At 53.3% G+C, this 27,205-nt stretch overlaps 2 protein-coding genes across 2 annotated transcripts; both read left to right on the top strand.

The window, feature by feature from the left end:
- The first annotated feature begins 3 nt into the window (after positions 1-3).
- LOC119154698 (BPI fold-containing family B member 3-like) lies at positions 4-6,942 on the top strand. Its single transcript, XM_037402572.1, has 15 exons — positions 4-259; positions 559-1,357; positions 1,716-1,820; positions 1,932-2,051; positions 2,445-2,508; positions 2,979-3,039; positions 3,412-3,491; positions 4,119-4,301; positions 4,471-4,524; positions 4,618-4,788; positions 5,209-5,276; positions 5,621-5,663; positions 6,085-6,148; positions 6,272-6,348; positions 6,587-6,942. Exons 1-15 carry the CDS (start codon positions 172-174, stop codon positions 6,659-6,661), a joined length of 2,052 nt encoding a protein of 683 aa, XP_037258469.1. The 5' UTR covers positions 4-171; the 3' UTR covers positions 6,662-6,942.
- A 2,184-nt stretch (positions 6,943-9,126) lies between these two features.
- Positions 9,127-16,730, top strand: BPIFB4 (BPI fold containing family B member 4). The gene is made up of 16 exons (XM_037403155.1): positions 9,127-9,232; positions 9,929-10,360; positions 10,421-10,484; positions 11,064-11,168; positions 11,304-11,447; positions 12,100-12,160; positions 12,733-12,793; positions 13,348-13,439; positions 13,763-13,975; positions 14,203-14,256; positions 14,771-14,941; positions 15,117-15,184; positions 15,328-15,370; positions 16,017-16,080; positions 16,506-16,582; positions 16,707-16,730. Exons 1-16 carry the CDS (start codon positions 9,127-9,129, stop codon positions 16,728-16,730), a joined length of 1,779 nt encoding a protein of 592 aa, XP_037259052.1.
- Positions 16,731-27,205: the final 10,475 nt, after the last annotated feature.

Below are 27,205 nucleotides of genomic sequence, written 5' to 3'. Positions count from 1 at the left end.
CCGAGGAGGCCAGAGTGGTGCCAGCAACTTCCTCTCTGTTTTTGTCCTCTCTAACAGGAATTCCTCCTTTTTCTGTCCTCGATCCTCCTCTTTCCTCCCTCCACTGGCTTGCACTTGCTATCCCAGCATTGTACTGATGGAAATTACTTTCCACAGTTATTGGGACTGAAGATGACTACGTTCTCGATTATTTTACTTCTCTACAGCCTGCTGACCCCTTCACCAGGATTTTTTTCTTCAGTTGCCAAAGCTGATAAAGGTAAGTGTATGGAAAAGCTTTATGTTCTATTTTTTGAGACCAGTTCTACTCTTTCTGTCTCTTGACCATGCTCAGGAAATCAGAAGCTGGTCCAGATCTGTTCAGTCATAGGGACAATGTTGGTCAGTTGGATTTAAAAAGCACTTTGGAAATGACACTTCACATACTTCACAGTGGCTGGTGCCACCACCCCTATTGCATAAAGAGGGAAACAAAGGGGAAGGAAAAGCCAGGCTGACACAACATGCTTTGCACTGAGTTCACATAGCTTACAGTGTCCTCTCATCCTTTTTTTTTAGACCTTGGAGATCTGCCAATCAAATGTAACCCCAAGAAGGTTCAAGGTGGTCTCCTTGGTGGCAATCTGCTCAGTGGTCTCCTTGGAAAAGATTGTCCTGTTGGCAGAGGCCGTGGCAAAGATGGTGTTGTTGGCAGTCTCCTTGGTGGAAATGGTCTCCTTGACAAAGATGGTGTCCTTGGGGGTCTCCTTGGTGGAGATGGCGTAGCTGGCAGCCTCCTTGACAAAGATGGTGTCCTTGGGGGTCTCCTTGGTGGAGATGGCGTAGCTGGCAGCCTCCTTGACAAGGATGGTGTCCTTGGGGGTCTCCTCGGTGGAGATGGCGTAGCTGGCAGCCTCCTTGACAAGGATGGTGTCCTTGGGGGTCTCCTCGGTGGAGATGGCGTAGCTGGCAGCCTCCTTGACAAAGATGGTGTCCTTGGGAGTCTCCTTGGTGGAGATGGCATCGTTGGCAGCCTCCTTGACAAAGATGGTGTCCTTGGGGGTCTCCTTGATGGAGATGGCGTAGCTGGCAGCCTCCTTGACAAAGATGGTGTCCTTGGGAGTCTCCTTGATGGAGATGGCGTAGCTGGCAGCCTCCTTGACAAAGATGGTGTCCTTGGGGGTCTTCTCGGTGGAGATGGCATCATTGGCAGTCTCCTCGACAAAGATGGTGTCCTTGGGAGTCTCCTCGGCAAAGATGGTCTTGTTGATGGTCTCCTTGATGCTGTCATTGATATCCTTCTTGGCAAAAATGGTCTTCTTGGAAAAAATGGTCTCGTTGGCAATCTTCTTGGTGGAAGTGGTGGAGACCTCACAGGGTGAGTGAAAGTGGGAGGTGGATGTCCCTGAGCAGCCCTCAGTGAGTCTGGGCCATACTGGGGAAAGGAGGGTCTGGTCTGGAGCCTGCTGTCTGAACATATGGACCCCCTCTTTCCCCTCGTGGGGCAGCTTCATAAATGATGGTTCAGCTCTTGGGAGTTTCTATATGCCCCAGTCATGCAAGGGTGTCCTGTATGTGCTGCAAGGTGCTCCTGGCTGTCAGGGATCCCTGCTCAAGCAGGGTGAAGGCCTGAGACTGCGGCTCTACGATCAGCTGCAGTGCTGGAGGCTGAGGGGACAGGACATCCACTGTACAGATGTGCTATTTATTGCCTTTTTCTTGTTTCAACCATCCAGGCTGAAAATTGTGAACAACACCCTTCCAAAAATAAGTCTGCATTCCCTACCAGGTGTTGGGCACGAGGTGGGCTTCAACACCCAGCTGCTGGTAGAGAGTACCAGGTATGGCATGTCTGTCATGGGCATGGCTCAGGGCAGGGAGGTCACCATCTCTTTGGGAAGTAGATGGCCAGCAAATATCCTGAGCCGCATGCTGTGTTTCCCCCCTTGCAGTGCTCTGGACAAAGCGCTCTGTGTGCAGGTGGAAGCAGATGTGGCCATGGTGGTCCAGGACAACTGGGAGGCTCGTCAGAACAATGTCTGCAAAACTGTTGACATAAACATCCGTCTGAGGTAGGCATCTGTGTGCGGTAGCATCCGTGTGAGGGGGGTGCTCATGGCTGGCACGTGGCCCTTACAGCAGTGGGAAACCTTGGTGCTGGTGGTGTTGGCCATTGAAGGCAGCGCTTTTGTGCCTGACACCTCAGAGGCTGAATTAGCTGGCTGCTGGCCTCAGAGAACTGCCAACTTTCTTTTAAAATCTGGGCTAAAGAAATAATATTTCTGGGTTGTGCTGGGAGCCTAGCACTGAGCTGGGTTCGGAGGGCTCGTGTTTGGCAATATTTTGGCACTGAATATAGCCCTGGACAGCACAAGCGAGGCCTCATATTTCTCATCTGCAAAGTACTTTCATTTTCCAGCCGTTAATCTACATCACTTTTTATTTCCTATTTTTCCATTATCCAGGCCCAAAATGCCACTTCTGGATCAGCCTTTAAAACGCCTCCTTAGTGATGTCCTGCGTGAGGTGGTAAGTCTGCAAAGCGATCTTCATGCGAGCCATCAGCACAGTGCTGGGCGGGCAGGCAGCGTGGGCAGGGCAGGCAGGGCAGAGAGCAGGCAGTGCAGGCAGTGCAGGCAGCGGGCCAGGTTGCCCCCACGGACACGGCTGTTTGCACAGCTGTGGGCTCAGCCAGGGCGGTCAGCCTGTCCTCCCTGCTGATGGGCACCAGCACCATTGCCTGTGCCAGGCTTTGCTGGCAAGCAGGTTTCTGAGATGTGCTGGTTTAGTGGTCACAAGTGGTGAGCAAATCGCTTAAAGGGGCTGCTCGCCCGCCCGATGCTGCAGCAATGGAGTGTCCCACCAAGCCCTGCCAGGCAGCGGCTCCTGCCCGCACTGTGCAACCCCAGAAGAACCAGTTCTTCCCCACTGTGCTAACACACCACACACACGTGAGTGTTGCAGGTCCTTGGACTCTCAACTTCCCTCTGCCTCTTCAGGGGTGCAACGTCATCAACTCCAGGCTCAGCACAGTGAACACTCTGCTTGGCTCCAGGACCCGTAAGTGCTGCACCCTCCTCTTCCTCTGCTCCTGTGTGACCCCCTGCACTTAGGGTTTGTTGGCTTTTTTACATTGAGTGCATACAATAATTTAACAACTTCCTAAAACCACAACTCTCAGCTCAAGCACAACACTCAATTCCCCTTGCCCCAGAGCAACAGCAGGCAGTTTTTCCTGAAGAAAGCCACTGCAGGAGCTGTTGCTTTTAGAAACAATATTTTGGCTGCAAAACAGTGCTTTCTAGTGGCTTGTCCAGCTGGGAATGCTGTGGGCAGGAGCTGCCATCAGTTCCAATATCTCTTGGGACCATGGGATTTGCGAGCATCCCCCTCTCCTTGCAGCTTAAAAGTTTTCCTCCCTGTGTCTCACAGCCACGGTCCCGCTTGGGGCTCTGGGAGATCTGCCCCTCTTTTCCATCATCAGTGGCGATGCTATCCAGCTGGATCTAAACGTAAGTCCTACTGCTTCCCCAGCCCAAGAACCTCTGAGTGAGTGAGTTTGTGTAATTCATCTGAATGTGGCAACTGTTTGCCGAAGGCTCCTCTTATTCCACCTGTCTTCAGGAGAGTGTTCGCTGGAAGGTGCTGAGCATGGTCCAGCCATGTCTGTACTAATGCCACCACTGGGGCTCTACCTTGTTTTTTCACTTGCTAATCCTTGAGAGTAGCATGAGCCAGATTGGCTTGACGCTGCTTAATTAAGCACAATTATAGCATTTTCATAGTTGATCATCAGCAAATTTTGATTTCATACAGGACCAGTGGTCATCGTTCACAAGCAGGCTCTGTTTATAAGTGGTTTGTGAAAGTTTGGCATGTAATTGGTGGGGACCGTGATCAGGCGAAAAACACTGGCAATGTGTCTTTCCGATGGGAGATGTGATGGTGTTTTAAAGGGAAAGCTGTAGCAGATGCAGCTGTTGCCTGTGCTAGAACAGCCTGAGGCAGCCCTATGTCTATTAAAACATTGATTAACCCCACGTGAGCATCTCCGCAAGGTCCACAGACGAGTAGGGTGCCCAGTGCGACCACAGCCCTCTGAGCCCTGCCAGCATCCCTCCACTGTTCTGTCTCTGCAGCTCCTTGTCGGGGACACAGAGAGCGGTGTGGTGGCCTCCACACAAGGACCACCGCTTGCCGCCACCTTGCTGCTGGCCACTGGTCGCCCACCACAGCTCAGCCTCTCCGAGCATGCCCTTGGCAAGCTGCTGGAGCTGGTCCAGGGGCAGGGAGCCTTCAGCCTCAGCATCACCAACTCAATGGTGGGTCACCATGCCCCTCTGCATGTCCAAGGTGGGGTCCTGGATGCTCTCGGGTGACCCAAGGGTGCTCACCACCATGTGCTTGTATTTGTTTGCGGGGCCCAGCTGAGCCCAGCGTGGGCTTGGCACAAACTCCTGATGGCTCATTTCACTGGTGCTGTTCCCACAGGTGCCTGATAGTGTCTTGCTGTCCACATCTGCTCTTCTCCCACTCATCCCCCAGGTCAGCCCCCTCCTTCACCTGCACTGATCTTCAACCCCACCGCCCTGGCCATGCAAACACCCCCTTGCTCTGACCTCCCTCTGCCCTGTGCAGCTCGCCAAGATCCTCCCTGACTCTTTGCCACTGGAGCTGCGCGTGCGGGTGGCCAACAAACCAGTGGTGGCCGTGAGGGACAAAAGAGCTACTGCCACCCTCAAAGCCTCCATCGACATCTTCAGTCCTCCCCTGCAGTCGGCCCAGCAGCCCCTCTTCTCCCTTGACACGGTGAGTGGGTTCTCGGGGAATGAGACCTTTGAAACAGGGAGTGGAGTGAACCTGGCTGTTCTCTGGCATCCCCTCGGCTTCTCCTGCCCTTAGCCATGTAGTACTTGTACTTTGGGGTTTTTTGAATTTACTATTTTTGTATTTTTGAATTTACTACATTGTCAGAACAGTGGTGCCCAGGCCTTTAAAAATGCTCTCAACCAAGTGCAAGTGAAATGTTTAAGGAGTAATACAAAATAGAAACAGAAGGGTGAACCCTTGGGAGAGAAACAGATGCCATCCATCAAAAAAATGTGATTTCTAGGCACAGACAGGTGTTTTTTCTCAGAATGGATTATTTACAAATACTCTGGGTTTTCTTTTTAGTCTCGGGAGCTATGCAGGGAAATAACCTCATTTCTTCTGTTGTTCCAATTTCAGGACATTGTTCTGAACATCACGCCATCGGTCTCCGGTGGCAAACTGCAAACCTCCCTGGCTCTTGACAGGTAGAGCCAAGCTCTGCGGTCACTGTGGGCAGGGGAGCTCTGCCTGGGGATGCTGCTGGGGGCCTGGCAAGATGGGGCTGATGGCAGCAATCAGGGAGTGTGATGTAGATGTGGTGGAAAAGATGTGCTGGAGCTTTCCTGCCTCCTCCCAGCCCCAACCTCAAAGCAAGTGCACGTCTAAAGTGATGAAAGAGTTGTAAAAAAGTTGCCCTGCTTTCAAAATCCTCATCTTTTCATGTGGGTGAGACAAATTCCAGACCAAGGAAGGGTCTGGGCAGCATTCGGAGAGCTGGAGGAGCGCTGCATCTGATGCAACCTGACTGCTTGTTTTTTCTCTTTTGTAGCATCAACCTGACGCGGGTACCCCTGAGACTTGACCCCCTCAGTGTAAGTGCACGCTGCTTTGGGTTGAGACTCTGTGTAGGGAAAGAGAACCAAAACGTCAATTAATCTTCAGTCTTCACGTTTCTTCTGCTCTTGGCAGAGGCCAGTTGCTGTCTGCCCTGTCGATCCCCTGTGCCCTATAGCAGTGACACTTGGATCTGTATGTTCACCTGCTGGCAGTGCACCGAGGGTGCTGGGAACAGGGGACGAATAATTGAGGAGAATTTACCCAAAGAGCCTGTCCCTGTGTATCTGCCCACATTCAGTCCTGGAGGAGTTTCACTGAAGGAAGCTGCCCAGCCTTTGTGTTTTATAGCTCCAAGCATCCTGCAGTGACAGAACTTGATAACCCTGACATTGCTGTTTTCATTGCCATAACCATTGCTCTCCTTCTGACACTGACACCCATCTGCTTCCCCCGCAGATCTCCCCAATTGCAGAATGGCTCAAGCAAGTCCTCGCAGCTGCATATGTACCTGCCATTAACGGTATGGCCGGGCTCTGGGTCCTCTCTTAGCTCAAATTCAGTCGGATTTGGGGCTCTGCCCCTTCCCTTGCTGCCTGCCTTCAGGGTTCTCCCCATGATGAGATGCTTTCACTTGCTTTTGCAGATGCCTTGCATGTGTCAGTCCGCCTGCCCAGCATTCTCAACACCAGCCTCAGGAACACCAGGGTTGACATCACCGACGTAAGGACCCATTTCCCACAGCACTGCCTTCCCGGGGAGCGCGGCATGCTCCCACCCTGGGGCAGGGACCTGCAGACCCCCTAGCCCCATGTTGCTCCAGCCAGCCCCATTTCCCATGGGCTGCTCCCACTGTCTGGGAGGTGCCTCTACCAGTATGGACCCACAGGAAAACCTCCCATGGGATACAGGGAAAAGTCCAAATGAGAAAACTGAATAGTTTTTGTGCTGCTTCTTCCAGGCAGATGACTCTCCCGACCAGACCAATCTAAAAAGATTCTGCTCAGGAGGACCCATGGCACCGCTCACTGTCTGAGGCAGGCAACGTGCCGCCAGCCCCAGAACCCTGCTCGTCTCTGCTCCCTCTGACTTCATTTTCCCTCGAGTGCTGCCCTGTGCTTTCGCTGAGGCCCAAGGGGGACAGGCAACCATCTCTGGTGGTGGCCTGGCGTGGGGTAGGGAAGGCTGCTGGGCTGGTGGGTGTTAGGGGCAGTTGCTGTGGCCACTTCTAACATCTGTAGTTGGGAAGCAGAGCTATTTCTTAGGCATAAAGGTTGCTCTCTTATTGCTCCTTCAATAAAATCTTTCACTGCCTCAGCATTTCTCTCTCTGAATATTTATTTGATATGCGTTTCTGGCTGCCAGCACCCATTTGTCTCCGCTGTGTGCCTATGCCACATGCCCACGGACAGGCAGTGCAGCTGATGGGGAGGCTGTGCCTATAACGAACAAGCCGGTATGTCACAGAAAGCCTTTCTGAAGCTCAGTCTGTGGCACAAGGTGTGGAAGAGCAGCTCCCACTGCAGCTGGGGTTTCGTGGGCACCCTGCTGCAGCCCATCCCCTGCCTGCCTGGGTGCCGCTTGTGGCAGCCTGGCAGCGGGCAGAGGAGGTGCTGGCAATGCAACCACGGCGTAGGGTTTGCAAAGTGCTTGCTGCCATTCCCCACTTATTTGGAGCCCCTGGCGCAGACACTGCAGGTAGAGCAGCTCCCTGCCCGGGGCTCCTTTGCAGCATGTCCCAAGTGCAGCCTGGTGGTGCTTGTCATGCAAGGCTCTGTAACAGAGCCAGGCACAGATAAACTGAGCTTACGCCTCCACACTGCTTTGTTTAGGAGCATATTATCCCCTTATTGCATAAGATGCACCAGATCATTACCAACACGTTTTATCTCACAAAGGTATTAAGTGTTGAGGACACCAGGACAAAAGCATTCATGTTGTCTGGAGCCAACAGGGAGTGGATGTCCCACTGCACAGGGGCTTTTCTGAGGCTGTGGCAATACTATCTGCAGGGAAGCAGCTGGCAACTGCTGGGATGGGTGGGATGGTCCTCAGGAACTGCTTCTTGGATTGAGCATTAAAAGAGATAAAAGTCTCCCAGAGCTTTTCTGGAGCCTCCCCATGTGCTCGCTGGAAACTTAGAAAATTACCCTGATACAGTAGTTTGTGTGTGACAGCCTGGGTGCATGTGTTAGCAGGAATTTGTCCAGTCTAAAGTGATTTTCCAGCATGGCTCTTTCAGGATCAGCAGCAGCCTCACATGCTGCAGCCTGCAGAGTCTTGGACTCCTTCTTTGCTTTTGGGCTCTTGGGTAACTACGCTGCCTGATAATGGAGTATCCAATAACCCCTTGCTTAATGCTTTTCCCTGTTTTACAAATCTTTATTTATATTGGAATATATTAAAACCACAAATGCTGCTTTATACACTTTATCCACTAGCCCAGCTTTTACAGTTTAGGCATCTTTCCACTTTTTCTACATCACCTTTGCTATATAAGGGCCCGCTGCTCCCACATGGTACGCAGCAGAGGTGCCTGAGGAGCTGTAAGGTCTCCCCTTGACCAAGAGCTGAAGACCAAATTCAGGCTTTGAAACTCAGCATAAGGCCAGGTAAAGAAAGATGATCAAAATGCTGGTACGGGTGGTTGCAAGGTAAAGACAGTCAAAATAGTGGTATTGGGTGTTGTAAGCCTCCAGGGACAGAGTCACCATTTTACCTACGAGCCTTACAAAGTACTCTGGTGAGCAAGAAAAAAACATGGGAATAATACCAATAGTGGTCGAAACACAGGTAAGAAATTCTATTTTATATATAGTGACCAGCCCAAAAATTCAGCAAAGGTGGTTGCTATAGCAAAATGAAAACCTTCTCTGAAGAAAAAACACATTCATTTGACAAGAAAAGTTAGGGATTTTTTGTTTCGCAATATCCTTTTAAGTTGGTTACTATTATTTTTATTGTTATAAGGTTAAAACATGCCATTTTAAAAGAAAGGCTTTATGCAAAATGTGAGTTGCTTGTATAATTGCAGCACTAATTTGCATACCTACTCATGGGGCGGTTATTAGCAAGGGGAGCTCAGTGTAGGCTATAGGTTATGAGTAACTATTTCATACTGTAAGTTTACAGTTATGTCACGGTGACCAGGGATGGAAAGGACCAGGCTGCCTGGGGTGCCCATAAACAGGAATAAGCAAACAGCTGCTTGGGTAGTGCAGAAGCTGGCTTGAAAGGTTCCCCGCAGATGTGATACAGGCACCCCCTTCTTTCCCCTGTTTTGTGTATGTTCAGCTCTGTTTGCCAAATGTGGCTTTAACTCCTGAACTATTTTGGTCCTCCTAAAGCTCATGCTTTCTATTCACTGAAAAAATGTCACCCAGATCGAATATCTGACTCTCCTTCATCTCCAGGGGTTCACCTAGCTTATTCCACTCTTTTCCCGTTTTCCTTCTCCAGGTACTGCCAGCACCCACAGCTCTCAGCTGAGCAGAAGACACCATGCCACCGGCTCTGGGCATCGCCCTCTTGTATGCCCTGATGACCCCATCACTAAGCCAGCCAAAAGATGCCATCCTCAGGCTCAGTAAAGGTGTTTTAAGTGATGGTGAGTCATTGCCACCTCATAGTGGGACCCTGGGAAACAGGAATCGATGGTGGTGGTCCCTGGGGGTCAGCACCCTTGTACCAGCACAGCATGATCAGCTGAGGAAGGGAGGGGAATTGCACATGGAAGGGGAAGAGCATGAGGCTTGCATGCAAATCCCTCCCCCCCGCCGCCCCCCAGCTCCAAACTGAACCTGGAGTCATTTTCTTATGTAATTAAAATTTCAAATGGCCAGGCTCCTGAAAAGGGAAAGACATCGCTTTCATGGGGGATCGCTCCTCCCGGGGGCCTGCACCGCTCAGGAGGTGTGAGCCACATGGCACCTCAGCTATCTCACATTCAGGATTGATCAGTGCCCAGCCCCTACGACCCTGCCACACCATTTGCTGTCCTACCTGGAGCGGCTGCAGATAAATCCGCCTGAGCTGCTTTACACCAGTCTTGCTATGGTGCCTCCTGCCCAGATCCCAAAGCCCTTCTGCTGTTGCATCGTATATGGGAAAAACTGACAGCGCTAGTGAGGGATGGGGACAGGCAGCCAGAGTGCAAACTCCTCGACAGCCTGTGCTGGAGGAGCATGATGAGCAGTGGTGCGGGCAGGGGGCTGGCAGCTGCCTGCCGGCCCCTGCTCAAGAGCTGCTGTGGTGGCCGGGGAGGCAGCTCTGCCTGCAGGCTGACAGCGGGTGATGTTTCCAGCTCTTACAGACTCGCTCAGGCAAGGCAATGCCCTCCAAGGTGCCTTCGGAGAGGTGCCACTTGGGAGAGGACGTCCCGGCACAGATGGAAGTGACGACCTGTTGGGTGGCCTCGGAGGAGGTCTCCTTGGTGGTGGTGGTGGTCTGCTTGGTGGTATTACTGGTGGTTTGCTGGGCAGCAGTGGTGGAGGATTGCTGGGGGGACTTACTGGTGGTCTGCTTGGTGGAGGGGGCAATGCTGGTGGTGGCTTGCTTGGTGGAGAGGGTGGTGAAGGTGCCTACATCAGGGGGACCAGAAACCCTCCCAGAGGCTGGTCCACAGCTGGTGGCAGTGTCCCCAAAGATGGCATCCCCACAGGGGTTGCTGGAGGAGCACTGGGACAAGGAGGTCTGCTAGGTGATGGAGGTGTCCTCGGCACAGCAGGGATTCTCGGTGGCACTGGTGGCCTTCTTGGCAGAGGAGGGCTTCTGGGCAATGAAGGGCTGCTGGGAGGCGGCGGCGTGCTCGGCATCCTTGGGGAAGGCGGCTTGCTCAGCACCATCCAGGGGCTCACCGGGTAAGGACAGCACCATCTGGTCTCCTTGCAGGGGCAGCAGCCTCAGTGCTGTGGGGGGGAAGCAATGGTGATGCTTCAGTAGATGCTCAGATAGTTTGGAGCTGATGCTTTGAGATAAATACTACCTGGAAGTCAGCACCAGATTTGCATCGCTTGGCTGCAAAAAAAGCCTCTTGAGCTAAATAAGGAAAGTTAAAAGAAACAGTAGTTGGAAGGCGCTTGCCCATAGAGGGTGCACCAAACCACGCGTTGGCCCTCAGAGCCCCTGTCACTGCTGCCAGGCCAGTGCTTGCTTGTTTGCAACAGCCCCATTTTAACTCTTATTTGAAGCTCAGCCCCAAGGAGACGCGCAAGCAATAATAAGGTGACTAGAACAGAGCTTCTGATAAAACTGGAAAATAACTAAAACAGGAAAACAACTGAGAAAACTCAGTGTCTTTTGCCATTTCTGGTCTAAATGGCCTCTGACTCGCCCACCCCTTCAGCAGTGGCTTTGCGCAAGCGGTAGAGCCTGGGTGGCAGGTGCTGGACCCAGAGCTGTCACTTATGGTGTCCCCATGTCCCTCGCTGTCCCTGCAGGCTGAGAATCGTGGAGCTGACACTCCCCAGGGTGTCCCTGCAGCTCCTGCCTGGCATCGGCATCCACCTCAACCTCTACACCCGCGTGGCCCTCAATGCCAAGAGGTAGGTCAGGCTGGTGCTGCTGCTGCTGCTGGCAGTGCCAGCCGTGCCCCCAGCCCTGGTGGAAGCACCACCACAAGGGGTGTCTCCAAGGGGGGACGCAGTTCCTGTTTGCCATTGTTGCTTCCCCTTGCACAGCCTCCTGGGTTTGCTCGACATCGCGGTGGAAGTGAACATCACATCAAGGGTCAGACTAACCATGGACAGCACAGGCTACCCCAAACTGGTGACAGAAAGATGCAATACCCTCCTCGGTGGCATTAAAGTCAGACTTCTGAGAGGGTGAGTGATGGAGGTGTCCTCCTGTGCTGGCGTGAGCCACCTCACCATTGGGCTTTGCCAGCCCCAGCCCACACCCACAGAATGACAGACACACAAGGGCATTTCCCCTCGGTCCCGTGGGTGACAGCAACACTGTCAGCTGCCATCCCTGCAGGTGACAGTCGCCCACTGCCCATGTCACCAGGCTGAGCAAAGGGCTGCTGGTGGTGGTGGTCCCTGTGCACCCCTCATGCAGCGGCAACAAATGAATGAGTTGTCCCAGAGGGCTGCACAACCTCACAGCCGCCCCAGGGGACATTTCTGTGCCACATGCCACATTCACGGGTCATTTTAACTGACATTGCAAGGGGTCTTCCCAGACTAAGCACTTGGTATGTAAATCATACAAAGCATTTGGGCTGAGGTTGTTTCTGCTCATTTAAGGAGACTATACACTAGTAGATAAAAGGCAGCAATAAATTTGCCACTGGCTATTTTGGGATGCAAATTACACTTATCTCACGCAAAATCCAAGCGTGCACAATTCACTTGGCTGCTGCAATTGCCTTACTCCAGGAGGTCTGCGCTCTGCGCTATTCACAGGGAATTGTTTAACAAGACCCATTTACTTTGCAGCAAGTTTTTTTGATGGTGCTCCTTTATTTCTCCACAGCCTGCTCCCAGTTGTGGATAATTTATTGGCAAGTGTCCTGAACAGACTTCTTCCTAACCTGGTAAGTCAGGAAAAACCTCCACCCCAGAAAGGAGTGAGTCTGAAAAGTTGTGGTGCAGCTCCCCGCAGCATTGCTCTTGTCCCAGTGTGGGAGCATGGCCGCTGTCCCAGGGCTGCTGCATCCACCCACCTGCCTAGTGGTCTGGGATTAGTGGGGAACACGTGCCATGTCTCTGTCTGGTTGGGAGAAGCTGCTCCCTCCTTCCAAATGCAAGGTTGGTGAGCCCAGCAAGTCTGCCCAAGTGCCTGGGAGTTTCTAGTGATGTCCTGGACTGTGCTACGGGCTAATTGAATCTCTCCTCCCTCCTGAAAGCCCCAGGGTCTCTCTGGCCATCTCACTGGCTCCTGGGACCCAGTCCTAACCCCACTTCTTTGATGAAGGGCAGGGGTGCCCAGGGCCAGATCCAGAGCTGATGCAGCCTCAGAAGCACTGCAGAGTCACTGGTGGGGACTGCCATCCTACACACCCGGTGCTCCTGCACCCAAGGAGAAGGTGGCAGAGCTGAGCTGGGCTGTGTGTTGTTGTCTGGCTCCAAACGCTGGTTACTCACCATCCCTGCCCAACTCTTGCAGCTTTGTCCGGTGGTCGACATCGCCCTGGGACTCGTCAATGACCAACTGGGTCTCGTGAACTGTAAGTACATGGTGGGTCCCACACCTTGCCCTGCCTTGCCCCTTGTGCCACCTCTGCTCTGGCTGCATGAGTACTGTGATGCTTTTCCCTCAGCTTCTGCACCCCCAGGTGAGAAAAGCAAACCCCTCGCAGACCCCAGATCTGCCCCGTGCCAGGAGCAGGGACCCCCAGCAGCTCCTTGCCCAGACCTCATCACCCCCAGGCAGTGGTCAGAGAGCAGTGCCCCAGCACGCTGTGGGATACACTCTCCTCCCCATATCTCCCCTTTCCCTGCCTCTGATCATGGACAGAAGGACCCCCAGGTCCATAAAGGTGGCATTGACAGGGGCTATGAGCTGTCCCCTCCATTTGCAGCAGCGGCACACACTGCTCATTAGGGAAGTGACATCTCCTGCAGCGTTACCACAGAGCACTCGGCGCTGGGGCCAAGTGGCCACCCTGAGCCCACCTGCAAGCCAGGGCTCTTCTGGAGGAAAAAATGCTGCCAGGCAGGGGTGGGGGTATTTGCACCTGAGCCCAACAGGGAATCACTGACTCCCTTCTTCTCCCCCCAGCACTGGTGCCCCTGGGTTTGGTGGGCAGTATCCAGTACACTGTGTCTAGTCTTCCCCTGGTAACCGGCCAGTTCCTTGAGGTAGACTTGAACGTAAGTCCTGGACCTTCTCCTTCCATTTATGTACAAGGGTTGGGATATTTCACTTGGGTTTGGGAAGGTCTCCTTGGGCCACAGACACCTGAGCAGTGAGCTCTGAGAGATTCCAGCTTGGTGCCCTGTTCTTGCTGCTGCTGCCGTCATGGGAGAGTGCGGCAGGGTTTGCATTTTGTGAACTTTTGGAGAAGGAAGTGTCACGGGTCCTGACTTGGCATGGTCGTGCATACAATGATTTCACACCGAAGGAAAATGAAGTTAACCGTAAAGGCAAATACTGCATATGTTTTGGCCTGTGCTTCCTTTCCCTGTAACTGCAGACCGTCGTGGGGCAAGTGGCAGGAGGTCTGGTGGACTACCCACTAGGAAAGCCAGAAGCTGTCCCTGCAGCAGCACGGGTCCCCATGCCCGCCCTGCCACCGATGGCAGACTCCAGCTCCTCCCAGCTGGGCCTCTCTGTGAACGTCCTCAGCTCAGTGCTGTCCACCCTGCAGAAGGAGGGTGCCCTGGACCTGGACATCTCCACCGGCATGGTGAGCAGGGAGCACTGCCTTGCTTGGCTTGGAAAGGAGTTGGGGCCGTCAGCCGGGTGGCGTGCAGGCTGGTCCTACCGAGTGATGCTTTAGCACCTCCATACCAGTTATCTTAGACAAAAAATGCAAGTGAGAGAGACTATGGTAAAAGCCTCATTACCGGTGAAAGCAGACCCTGGTGAGCACCATCACACATATGTGCAGCGTTTATCTCTTCTCTGCCACAGTTTCCTGAGCTCCCGCCACTCACAACATCGATGCTTGGAGCCCTGGTTCCTGCGGTGAGTCCTGGTTCCCCCTTGCACTGCAAATAACCTGGTAAGAGGAGCAGCATCCAGAGGCGGGGCAGGGTTGTCGCCCTGTCCCTTCCTCCTCAGAGGCACCATTCCAGATGTCCCATAGAGGTGAACGAGATCTGACTTTGGTTCAAAACTGGAAACCACAGCAGGCCAGAGCCCAGGTTGTCGCTGTCTTCTGTAGCAATTTCAGGTCACAGATGAGCCTTGCAGCTGCCCTGTCTGCCTGCATGCGGGGCTCTCCGTGCTCCTCCAGCTGGGCGAGATGCTCTCCGTAGGGCTCAGGGCATCCGTGGCACTGGGCTCACAGTTAGCTCAACTTTGCTTCAGCCGGCTGAGATGCAGACTTGTCAGACTGGAGCAATTCAGGATCAGATCTGCCCCCTGAGAACAGCACTGTGCAAATGCTGCCAGCGTAGGCAGTCTGCTCTGTGGTTCCTGGTCACAGCACTGTTTGTGCTCCTGCCAGCAGAGACTTTCCATTTCTGGATGTTGACAGGTTTTCAAGGCATACCCTGAGTCACATGAATTGCTGCTGAAAATTGCAGTCCCTGAAGCACCAGTAGTGACCTTAATGAAAAATAAAGGCATGATCCAGCTCATGGCTACAGCAGAAGTGATGGTGATCCACTCAGACAACATCCAGAAGTCTCTCTGCCTTCTGAATATTGTATGTATGAAGGAAGAACCCATACAGATATTCCTCCTGCAGTTTCCCCCTCCCCGTATGGCACGTGTGGGGGTGCCAGTTGATGGGACCTGCACCCAATGTGACATGGCCAGGCTGCAGACAGGGCATGGGCTGGAGGAGCCACCTCTGCCCTGCCCTCTCTGTTTGGCTGCAGGATGCCTCCTTGCTGGCCCAGTTTTCAGTTGAGGACAACAAACTGAAGATCGGCGTCAACCTGGAGAAGTAGGACATTGGTCTTTATCTGGGGGGTGGCTGGGGAGGTCATGGATGTGGGACCTCCTGGGCTGCACAACGACGAGGGCATTACAGCACTGGTTCATCAGAGGCCCTGCTTGGATTTTACTCACTTCTGCTTCCTCCTACAGGACTGATCTCTCCTTGGCATCTTCATCCATCGGTGGTTTTGATGTAAGAATACGAGCAGCCTCAGCAACATGTGAAATCCATTGCAGAAAGCAAAGCACTGACAGATATTGGCTCAGGAGAAATAAGGGCCAGTTACATTCTAAGGGTTGTGTCATACTTTGAATAACACCTTTCTTTCACCTCTGGGGAAGGATTTCTTTTCATGGATAATCCATGAGTGATTTTCAGAAAAAATCCTCCCTGAGAGGGAGAAGTTTTGGGTCCCTGGTGAACCACAGGGCATCCTGCGCATACCCACAACATCCCCTGGGGATGTGCCTGGGGAGGCTCCTTCCCGTGCCTCACAGGGGATGATGGCAGAAGTCAGGAGGAATCCTGGGCTCCCCTGTGGCAGGATACCTTCAGATAGAGCACATCTGGTCTCCAGAGGTGATTACTACAGGCAACTTCAATGCCAGCAGGAAGGGGCCTGGGGAATGGCTTTATTTTGGGACTAAAAATTGACCACAGAATGCTGTGAAACTGGGAGTTTGCATTAGATGGGTGAGGAGCTGGAACACCGAGGGTTTAGGTTGAGTTTAGCTGGTGTGAGCAGAGCAACCCCAGGTGCCCGAGGGCAGGGTGAGGCTGGGCCAACCACGGGACCAGGACCAGCGATGGCACTGAGTGACCCCTCTCCCTGTCACAGGTCTCGCTCCTGGAGGGGCTCGTTGGCCAGATTTTAGATGTTGCCTTCCTGCCTGCAATGAACAGTAAGGAAGCTCTTACGCCTCGTCCACATATTCGTTTGTGCTAGACTGTACTCTCAACACTGAGTTTATGCAGGTGTAGCTCACCTCGCCCTAAGAAATGGGAGCCAGCGGGACCCACCTGCACTGACAGTGGGGGGGCTTATTTCGGGTGGTGGGGCTTTGCCAGGTGGTGAACCCACACATCAGGAGCAGTGCCCCTCTGCAGGGCTGCTCGGTGCCTGCCGCTTTGCTGGCAGCAGCAAATGGCAATGTGTTTTGCTGACCCACTCAGTCCGATGACACAAAGCCTTTCTGGAGAGCCTTGCACTGGCGGAGGGAGGGGCTTGCACACAGAGAGGATGGAGCTGGGGACCGAGCCCCAGCCAGAAGCTTGGCAGTGATTCCCCCTCCTGTGGCACTGAGCTGGGCTGGTTTGTGACCCGCAGGTGTGCTGGGAGCAGGGGTTCCCCTCCCCAGGCTGCTCAACATTGACTTCACCAATGCAGACATTGACATCATCCAAGTAAGTGCTTCAGTTGTGTCCTGAGGTTCCCCCAATGGCACCTCAGCTCCACTCTGGAGCAAAGACAGTGCCTGTCGCTTGCAGGGAGGATGGTTAGAGGGAAGTAACCCCTTTGCTTCCCCAGGATCTCATTGTGCTGTCGGCGTGAGCCAGGGACAGTGGGCTGGGAAGGGACCCCTGCCTTCCCCGTCCGCCCGCGGAGGGATGGGAACCCAGCCTGCCTGAAGGATCCCCGCTGCATCTCCCTGTACCTAACACAGCAAAACAGCAGCTTGGTCTTCTCCATGCAAATGTTGCATCCCGCCTACATTGCCTGGAACAGAAGCAACACAAGTGTTTTTTGCCTCTGAACATTGTGTTTTGAACTCTTTTGTGGATGCTTAGAAGGATGTGGGTGTATTTCACATTCTCATGCTCAGGTTTGATAAAGTCCAGCCCTCTCTGCAGGTACAGCAGGTGCTTGAGCCTGCGGGAGTGGCTGGCTCCGGTGAAGCCCAGGGGCTCAGGACAGACCCCACTGTGCAGGTGACCCCAGCCGTGGTGGGCAGGAGGGCTGCAGCCCCCTGCCTGGATGCCCAGCCCTGGCCATGTGCACGCAACACCCAGCTCAGGGTGTGCAGAGACCTGTCTGCCAGCAAATACTACCTGTCGGCCTCTTCTTGGGGCCTGGACACAAAGTCGTGGGTGTCTCTTGGTCATCTTGAGGACCCCTCACACCATCACCTGCCCTTGGCTTTACTGGGGCTTTGTCCTGGCAGTGTTCGGGGGCTCAGGGTGATTCGCCCATCGATGCCTGTGAACTCCGCATGCACCACATTGTGTGTTTGTGCATCGGCTCTTTCCTACAATTCAGCTGCCTGCTGAAGCGGTGAAGCCTTTGCTGATGTAAAGCTCTGAAGCTGCCTATTGCTCCTGGGGTGAAAGAGAAGGCTGGGACGGCTGTAATGTTGCCACCTTTGAGACTTGTCCTGCCCCTATCCAGTCCAGATCCACCCTGAAAACCACCTAAAACCTCAGACTTGGGTTTTTCTGTCATCTTTCATGTTCCTTTTCCCTTCCCCTCTGTATCTATTTCCCCGTTTTCTTTTATTTGTTGTCTCTCAAGCCTCCTTTATACTGTCAAGATCTCTCTTGGAGGCACAAGCCATCTCCTGCTTACCTCTGGGTGACAGGCAGTTTTTGCAGTGCAGCTGGTGTACCGTAAATCCACACACTCTTTAGTTTGCGATAACTTTCTTTTGTAATCAACCTTGTGCTGTTTCTGTACATAATTAGCTCATTGGGAGGTAACTGCTCACCTCTCACTGCCCTCAGATTCTCATGCTCTGCTGAATGTGATGGAGCATCCCCTGGAGCAGAGCTTCCCCAAACAATCCCTGGGACCCCCTGCTCAGCCAGAGACCTGGGAGCATCCCCAGCCCCTGCCACATCCCTCTGCACCCCACTGAGGTTGTCTCCCAGGAACCATGGTGCTCAGGGATGCTCTGTGGTCTGCATGTCCTATGGAAATTCGGAGGTGTGGGGAGAACAAGGGATCACGGATTTCCACCTCTCTGCCTTGGCAGTGAGGGCTGCCGGGGGCCGGCCACTACTGCTGCTGTAGCTGTGAGTGGTACCCGCTGCTGTCTGCAAAGCACAGCGCCATCCTGCACCACAGCTGCGGTTCTGGTGGCTGCCCTTGTGGTGGGGTCTGCACCTTGCAGAGGGCTCAGGGGAGCGGGGAGGATTTGCAGCTGGGGGCTTTTGGGTGCCAGCACCCTCCTGCTCTGCTCTGAGCTGCTTTGGGAGAGCAAAACGAGAGAGACACTGAGCAGCTATGAGCAACAACCTGTGCCACAGCCTGTGTCCCTGTCACGGCCATGGCCAGCCACGTTGGGCCACATGCAAGGGCCACATGCAAGGCGCTGGGCTGATCCAGAGCATCCCTTGCCCAGGGACGTGAGCTCCTGCCCCAGCACCCAGGGGCTGCCTTGCTGGACCCCCAGTCCCGGCACAGCTGCCCCAGGCGTGCACTGTCTTGAAAGTCCAAGGGGGCAGGAGGGGAAAAGCCCTGGGGAGCAGGGGTGCAACATGTCCTGGCCCAGCAGGAGAGCTGGTGGGCACCTAGCCCCAGGGGAAGGGGCGAGCAGCCAGGCTTGCTGGGTGCTGCTGGCCATGGTCCAGCACTGCTACGTGAAGGATTTGGGGTCAGGCTGGTGCAAGGCTCACACTCCACAGCCAGTGACGAGGAACTAACTCTGCTTCATCTTTCCCTGGACTTTCCTTGTTCCTGCAATTCGGGTATATAAGAGCTGCTGCTGTCAGTCACCACTGAGAGGCCGTGGGCAGCTGCACCGCAACATCAAAGGGCTCCAGGTAAGTGGCATTAAGGTACCGTGGCCACCAAGCTCCTGCTCCCATTAGATGACCTACAGCAAAGTGTAACTCAGCTTTAAAAGCAAGAATTTTAATGATGTTTTCCTTTGATTTCTGTAGCAGCATTTAATCATTTATGAAAATTAATTTTTAAAGCTAGTGGAGCTCTTGCTTGTCAAATCCCATGTTTATTTTTGTTGTTGTTAGGTTTGTTATAATGACTAAGCTAGAGGAATTGACTAGGATTCTTTTCATGGTCTTGGTGACCAGAATTCAGAACAATTTTCAGCTTGTCAGATCTCATCCCAGCTGGTATAAAATAAACGTTTATCTGCAAAGCCACACATGCATTTTGCATGTGCAAGATGTTGAGCTCACTTAAATGCGTGTGACCAAGAAGGTAGCAACCCAATAGATATTGTTAATAACTGCATAGATAGTTGTCTGCTTTGTCACGCATTCTCTCTAAGAGCTCTTCTAAAAGACCTGCCAACCATTTTGGTATCCTTTTACAATGCTACACACGTCTTGCAGAGACCCTCCAACAAATCCTACTGATTTTATTTGACATGATTTTCAATAGGAGCTGCTCAAGCCTCTATCTTTCTCTCCTGTTCAATAATCACAGCTACAGGAGCTGTGCATCATTACATGCTGATCAAAGGGAAAATGTAAAAGACAGTCTAGTGAATTAAAGTCTAATTTAATTGTGCCAAGAACTGTCATAGAGGGATTTTTTTAAAGTATCTGGAACAGATAAAGAAGTTGTTCCATCTGACCTAAATAATATTATTTCTCAGTGCTGAACCCCTGTAATCTGCAGCCTGTACATTGTTTTTCTTGGGAGAAAAACAGAAAAAAAAAGGTGGAGTGTCCAGCCAGGGACATGGGCTGTGCAGGCAGGCACTCCCTTAAACCAAGACCTATGGTAGTGCTTCAGCCTCTTTTCACTCATTTGCAAACACCTTTCTGTGCATAGACAAACACTCCACAGCACTGGTTGCAACCTCAAGAAGCCCAGCTCACGCGGGAGCATAAGGTCCTTGAAAGTGTTTTCTATTGAGTAGGGGCAGTTCAAACACAGGGCAAATGGGCTCTTTTCATAGCCTGAATGGAGCAAGATGCGAAAAACAAACAACCTGCCCATGGAAAATTGAGTGTGATTTTGGCTGGGCTTTGAGCTTTAATAACACAAGGCATTCTTCATAATGGGAAGAAGGACTTGACTTTGACACATGCCAATTCTTATCCAGCTGTGCCTCTTAGAGCATTCTTCTTTCAGGGCCATTTTGGAGGAGTTGGAAGCCATCTGTGTCTCAGTACAAGGTCCTCCTGCCTCACCTCCATCCCTCTTGCTCTCTTTAAAATGGCATTTTCTCCCTCCAGCCTTCCCTGCGATGTCAGGCACCCAGCTCTGCAGCGCAGTAGCCCAGTTGGGCACGGAGCCATCAGTGACTCAAGCAGCACATCCCCATGCTTCAGTTGCTCCCTGATAACCAGAAGCAGTTTGACCTTTCTGAGTGGGAAAAACGTGCTGCGGGTCTGGGGTGGTCCCCTGGCACTGGGGGACAGTGCCTGGGGGCTGTATGTCCAGGGGCGACCTGTCCCACCACCCCAAGGTGGCGCATGTGAAGGATGGAAAGCTGGACTGGTTCCCAGGCTACCAATTCCCATGTGGTGAGACTGGTGTTTGGGCTGATGTGGGTCTCTCCACAGGTGCCAGGTCAGAAGATGCTGCTCTTCTTGTATCTCATCCTTCTTGGGGGCCTCCTTTCCCCCTCCCAGGGCTTCCTCAACCTGGACAGTGTCCTCGGGCTGAGCCCAGCACAACCCAAAAAAGGTAAGCTTGGAGGTTTTCCGTGTTTCCCAGGGGAGTGTCATGGCACAGGCAGCCATGTGCCCATCTCAGTCCCAGTGTGTCCTGTGCCACGTTGGGCTCATGAGGCATCCTTCTGCTCATCAGGGACCTGCCTCCTGGCAGGCTCGGCTCCATGGAGAGCCCAGCTTTGCGCAAGGGTCCTCAAAGGTCCCCGTGAGACCTCATGAGCAGGTCAGCCGAACGTAGCTGAACCAACTTCTCTTGTCAATGAAATCTTTCCAACAGTGGAAGTCTGATTAGTAACTTGGTTCAGGTCTGCTTGGAACTGGTCTTCTCGGCAGTGAAGGTCTCACCGGCGGAAAGGGAGGACTGCTTGGGACAGGCCTTCTTGGTGAAGGTGGGCTACTTGGCACCGGCCTCCTTGGCAGAGAAAGTCCAAGTGGAAAAGAAAGTGGAGGCTCCCTTGGTGCAGAAAATGCATCCAGCAGCTCTGGGGTCCTTGGCACAGGCCTTCTAGGTGAGGAAGGCCTGCTTGGCATAGGTGTGCTTGGGAGAGGAGGGCTTCTGGGAAGTGAAAGCAGGAACAGTAATGGAGTTGTGACTGTTGCAGGAGGACAACCTGGCAGCAGCGGTCTGCTTGGCACAGGCATCCTTGGTGGGGAAGGTCTTGGCGCAGGCATCCTTGGAGGGGAAGGTCTTGGCACAGGCATCCTTGGTGGGGAAGGTCTTGGCGCAGGCATCCTTGGAGGGGAAGGTCTTGGCAATGGCCTCCTTGGCAATAAAAGCCTTCTTGGAGAGAAAGGTCTGCTTGGCACAGGGCTGCTTGGAAATGGAGGTGTCCTAGGCAATGGAAGTCTACTTGGTCTCGACGGTGTGCTGGGTGGTGGAGGACTGCTGGGTGAAGGAGGACTGCTGGGTGGTGGAGGACTTCTGAGTGAAGGAGGACTGCTGGGTGGTGGAGGACTGCTGGGCGACGGACTCCCTCACAAGTCAACAGGCCTCACCTGGTAAGTCCGAGCAGAAGCACAGTGGTGGTGCTCACTGCAGGGTAACAACGCCCAGAGGATGGGCTTCCCCAAAGTGGTGCTCCAGGGGATCAGAGCCTCCCTGTTATACAAACCACCAGTCCTGGGATCGCAGCTCATGTGAAGAGCTGCAGCAGGGGAAATTCCAGCCAGAGACGGGAAAAGTTTTCCCCATGGGAGTGATGTGACACTGACATGGCACCCCAGGTGGTGGGGGAATCTCCACCCTTGGAGATGGTCAAGACTCAGTGGGACACAGCCCTGAGCAACCTCAGCCTGCTTTGAAGTTGGCTTTTCTTGGAGCAGGGGTTGACCCTTCCCCACCTTCACTTTTACCTGGGAGTACCCACACAGGTAACAGGTCAAATGATGAACAGGAAGAGATGGGACTGTAGGCTCTGCTCCTGCTGATCCTGTAGTTCAAGGTGGGTTTGCTTCGGTGTTGACCCCCAGGTGGAAGATGCTGAACCTTGAGAACATCCGGATGTCGTGGAAGGTCCTTCATGGACGCGAGCTGGTGCTGAACCTGTACTCGAAGCTGGTGCTTCGCTTGCCAGGGTGAGTAGGGCTGGTGAGCGAGACAGCAGCATCAGGCCATGGGGGCCTGAGGGTACTGGGGAAGACAGGACGTTCCCAGATCCTGGAGAAACATCCCCAAACGCTGAGCAAGCAGCTGGTGAGCAAGATCTGCACTGTGCTGCTGCCTCTCCCTGGGGACATTTCCAGCTGTTCTCATTCCAAAGGCATGATCTCAGTCTGTGGTAGCCAGCAGAGGCAGTGACCCTCCTGTGGACATGGTGTTGGAAGCAAAGTGCCGAGAAGGCTCCATGCTCCTTCATGTCAACTTGTCCTTCCTCCCCTGAAGTAAGAACTGGCCTGGAAAACCCTCTGTGCCTGTTTGCACCCTGGGACTTCAGTGGTCCGCTAACAATATCAGGAGCCTGACACAAGTCCTGAGACTAAAACTTTGTCCTGGTTGAGCCCAAGCTTGCGACTTGGCCACCGATACCACTCGTTTGTGCTGCTTTGGTTTCCTCCATAACCCTCCAAGCTACTTCCTTATTTTTCAGGATTTTTCACTTTCTGAGTGGATCCTCGGTAGAAACAAACATCACCACTCACATGGTGCTGATGCAAGACACCCCCGGTGACCTCAAGTTAGTGATGAAGGATTGCAGCAACCTGCTCGGGGGCTTCAGTGTCAACCTGCGGAAGGGGTGAGTGCAGGAGCGTCTACCACCACTGGGCTCACCTTGCCTTCCGAGCAGCTGCTCACGCAGAAGTCCCGAGGTGGTTTGCAACGACAGATCCATCACATGCAGGAGCTGAGCCTGGGCTCACCTGGGCTCAGCTGTGGCCCCCGCGTGGGGCTGCATTTTGCGCTGCAGACAGGTTTCTGCCCCCTGCGCTGCCCAGCCAGGCTCTGGGTTCCAGGCTTGAGACCACCCAGCACTTCACAGGCAAGGTTAATTCAGTGAAAATCTCTGAGGCAAACGGCAGCTCCATTATCCAGGCATGAGGGATTTTCTCATAGGAAAGCCAATTTTTTTTTGTTTGTTTGTTTTTGAGAAACCTGCAAGGGGATGGGGTATTTATATGTGCACGGGGAAATGGTTAATGTAACAGGTGGGACTAGCCGTGCGTCAGCTCTTTGTGTGTCTACGGTGGGGCAAAATTTCCATCTTGGATCTGGGCACAGATTTACACCTTAACAATCAGAGTTTGAGAACCAGGTAAGAGTCCTGAGCGTCTATAATTCCTGCTAAAGCCTGGGGGAGCTGTGAGCTTGCAGCATCTTTTAACCTCAGCTATAAGAGAAGACAATGGGCTCATCTTGGGCACTCATGGTGTTGCAGACCAGCAGAGGCGTTCAGGTTTGTCTTGATGCTGAGCTCTGGGTTTTGACAACTTCCCTGGTAATTTTTGTTCCAGCTTCTTCACCAACCTGGTGAGCAGATTGCTGAACTCTTCTCTTAAGTCTCTCGTGCCTGCGCTGGTGAGTGCCTGAAAGTCCTTTGCTGTAAGAAGCTGCATTTCAGCTGACATTAGTGCTCTTGCCATGACTGCCTCAGCAGATTTACACACATGTACATATATATATATATATGTGCATGCACAGACACACGCCCACGTCCCATAAGAGAATTCGGCAAACTTCCTTGATCTTTCTTACAGTCAGGATTTATTTGTTAGAAGTAATTCAAATTCCATCATGCAATGTTATGGGATAATTTGTGACCAATTGCTTTCTCAAACACCTTCTGGTACCGCCACGGTGCAGTAAGCAGAAGTGACAGCCTCACTTAGAGAAAAGGTGCTTGTTAGAAAATCTTTTATTCTGTTAAATAGAACCTGTGCCATTTTGAGAAGAGGGCTGAACAATTTATATTGCTCTCTTTCCATGGAGGAAACTATGTTCTAGGACCTGATTGTTCCAGCTTGATTTAGAGTCAGTGAAACACAAACGATGTTAGGGAAACGTGTTGCTACACCCACAATATTCTCACCAAGATTGTGCCACTTGTTACCGTTGCAGCTTTGCCCATTAGTGAATATTTGGGTCAGCATCATCAATATTAAGCTACAATTCCTCAACCGTAAGTCATTACATTTTCTTTTCTATGTTAATTTTTGCAGTGATACTTGAATTTTGTGTGTCTAGCTATCTTAACAGGCTGTGGGTGTCCTCAGGAGAGCTGGAGTCATGGGAGAAGGGGAGCAAGAGCAGCTCCGCTTGGCCGGCAAAGCTGCTGTGGGGGGCACAGTCCTGGCTCACCCTCTTGCTGCCTGACATCATTAAAGCATTACGATCCTGCTGTTCCCACGGTTGTTTTTCTAACTGGGGCCAAATCCAGGCTGCTGCCAAGAGAGGCGGCTCTGCCGGGACCCACCAGCTTGCAGCCCCACAGAACTGGGGGCATTCCCCTCTCAGGGGGAAGTCCCTCCCCAGCTGTGTTTACTTCAAGTCCCACACAGATGTAATTGCTGCTTCTTTGCAAGGAGTGTTGTCCCCATTTACCCAAAACATTTCCCGTATGATGCGACGTGCACCAGCTGGCTCCAGGACAGCAGCTTCCATGGGAGCCCTCGAGCCCTGGGAGGGGTGGGACCTGCAGGAGGGACGAGGGGTTTCTCCTGCTCTGGTGCTGGGGACGTGGCTGGGCAGGGGCTATGCCCGCCCAGCTTCCGCCAGATGCTCCACTTGCCAGCGCGGCTCTGGGTAGGCAGAGTGCTCCAGTAGCCAGCTCTGCCCAGCCCTGACGGCCTCCCCCTCTCCCCAGGTGTCATCTCCTTTGGGCTCCTTGGGAAAATCCACTCTGCCCTCTCCAGTCTGCCACTGGTGACCGGGCAGTTCGTCGAGCTGGATTTACAGGTACGGCCACGTCCCATCCCTGGTCCCCCAGCACTGCCTGCCCTCCTACCTGCTGCTGTCTCCACAGTCACATGCCTTAAACACCTTATTTTTTGCAGAATTCCTTGTTCCCAAATGCCTTCATCAACTGGCTCCTCCAGAGTAAGTCCAGCCCTGATGCCACGATGGGGATCCCCACTGGTGTCTGTGAGCCAGAAAGGGGCAGCAGGCATGGCAGCGGGGCTGCTGGGGGGGATGCAGCCCTGGTGCAGGTAGTGACCAAGAGCAGGGAGGGGGTCCCCGTTCGGGGTGCAGCCAGTGCCATGGGGTGCTGATGCAGCTCAGAGCAGCCCCACAAAGCATTTCACCCCACATGGCTCAGTGGTGCTGTGGGGCAGTCAGGGTCCCTGGTCCTTGGAGACATCCCCCAGCTCAGGTACGGGCAGGTTTACCCCTAAGCAGTGGCTGCACTTGGTGGCTCCAGGCATACGGTAGCAAGACAAAGTCTGTGCGCTCCTGCTTACGCCCTGCACAGCCCTGGAAAAGTCACTTCACCTCTCATAAAAGGATTTAATAATATTTACTTAATAGAAGTGAATAATGGTCCTCAGGATGCTGTGAGGATTAATTAGTATTTGCAGAGGTGATTGGGAGAGCTTTCAGCTTCATATGCAAGCAAAGTTAATATATAGCGGAGGGAAGGAAGAGCTGGAAGCCGTCCCAGCTTCCCCAGAGGTGTATTCCTCAGGGCACTAAATCACCTCTGCCCATAAAGCTGGGGCTCTCAGGCTGCCGGCACGTCGGGCACTGCGGAGCCTGGCCCCATGGGAGGGGGCTGCTGGGGCTCAGAGGGGCCGGGGCTGGGGTGCACTGACCTGGTCCCTCTTCCCCAGTCGCAGGCATCGACCCCAGGAGCACTGCATAGCCGCGGGGCCGGCAGCGCCGTGGGGTAAGGATGATTTGCTGGCTGGGAATCTGGCCTAGAGCTCTGCTGCCAGATGTGCCGGTGCCAGTGCCTGGGCTGGGCTGGGTAAGATGAGCCCACTAGGGCTGACCCTGCTGCCTGGTAGCGGGATGTGGTGGGGGGAGCACAGAGCTGCCACTCCAGGCTCCCGCGCTGCCCAAAACTTCAGCTCCGGCCTCCCCCCAGGTGCCCCCGCAGGTGATTTCCACCATTTTGCCCCGACAAAAAGGAGCGAGGGGAGGAAGATGACTCAATACACAGACAACAGACATGAAAATGGAGAAACCTATCCAAGAAAATACACTAAATACACTATTTCTTCTGCATTGTATTTCAGCCTTATCAGACTTTGGTGTCTCTGTCCAGCCCAGGGTTAGCTGTGCCAGTGGTTAACCACACCGATGGTTAGCAGCACCAATGGTTACCCATGCTGGTGGCTAGCTGTGCCAGTGGTTAGCCATGCTGATGGTTAGCCATGTCAATGGTTAGCCATGCTGCTGGTTAGCCATGCCGACGGTTAGCCATGTCAATGGTTAGCCATGCTGGTGGTTAGCCATGTCAATGGTTAGCCATGCTGGTGGTTAGCCATGCTGATGCTTAGCCATGCTGGTGGCTAGCCATGCTGATGCTTAGCCATGCTGGTGGCTAGCCTGCTGATGGTTACCTGTGCCAACAGTTAGCCGTGCTGCTGGCCCTGCTGGCAGTGGAGCCAGAGGCAGGAGCCCCAGGTGATGCCCACATGCCCTCCCGGCTGCCATGGCCGTGCGTGGCTCGTGGTGGCAGTCAGTGACAAAGGCACTGCCCTGGCCCTCCCGTCCTTCCTCACACACCCGTGTGCTGCCCAGAGCGGGGCTGTGCTTTGGGCCAGGTAATTGCTTGGCACAGAGGACACTTTCCTGGTGCTGGACCAAGGCAGCCCAGCTGGTGGCAGCGATTTGGCCCCCCACGCAGCCGCCCCATGGGAATTCTGTAAGTTTGCACCAACGGCACCAAATTCCTCTCAAGGGAAGAGAGAAAAGGGACAAATGCTGATGAAATTAAATGCCGTGTCTTTGCTCTTCTTCTACTTCTTGATTAGTTTACCATTTCAAAAGCAAATTTTGCTGTT

The sequence above is a fragment of the Falco rusticolus genome, chromosome 10, assembly GCF_015220075.1.
Source record: "Falco rusticolus isolate bFalRus1 chromosome 10, bFalRus1.pri, whole genome shotgun sequence".
Taxonomy (NCBI): domain Eukaryota; kingdom Metazoa; phylum Chordata; class Aves; order Falconiformes; family Falconidae; genus Falco; species Falco rusticolus.
Note: the sequence above shows the minus strand (reverse complement) of the source record. Positions and strands in the feature narration are given on the sequence as shown.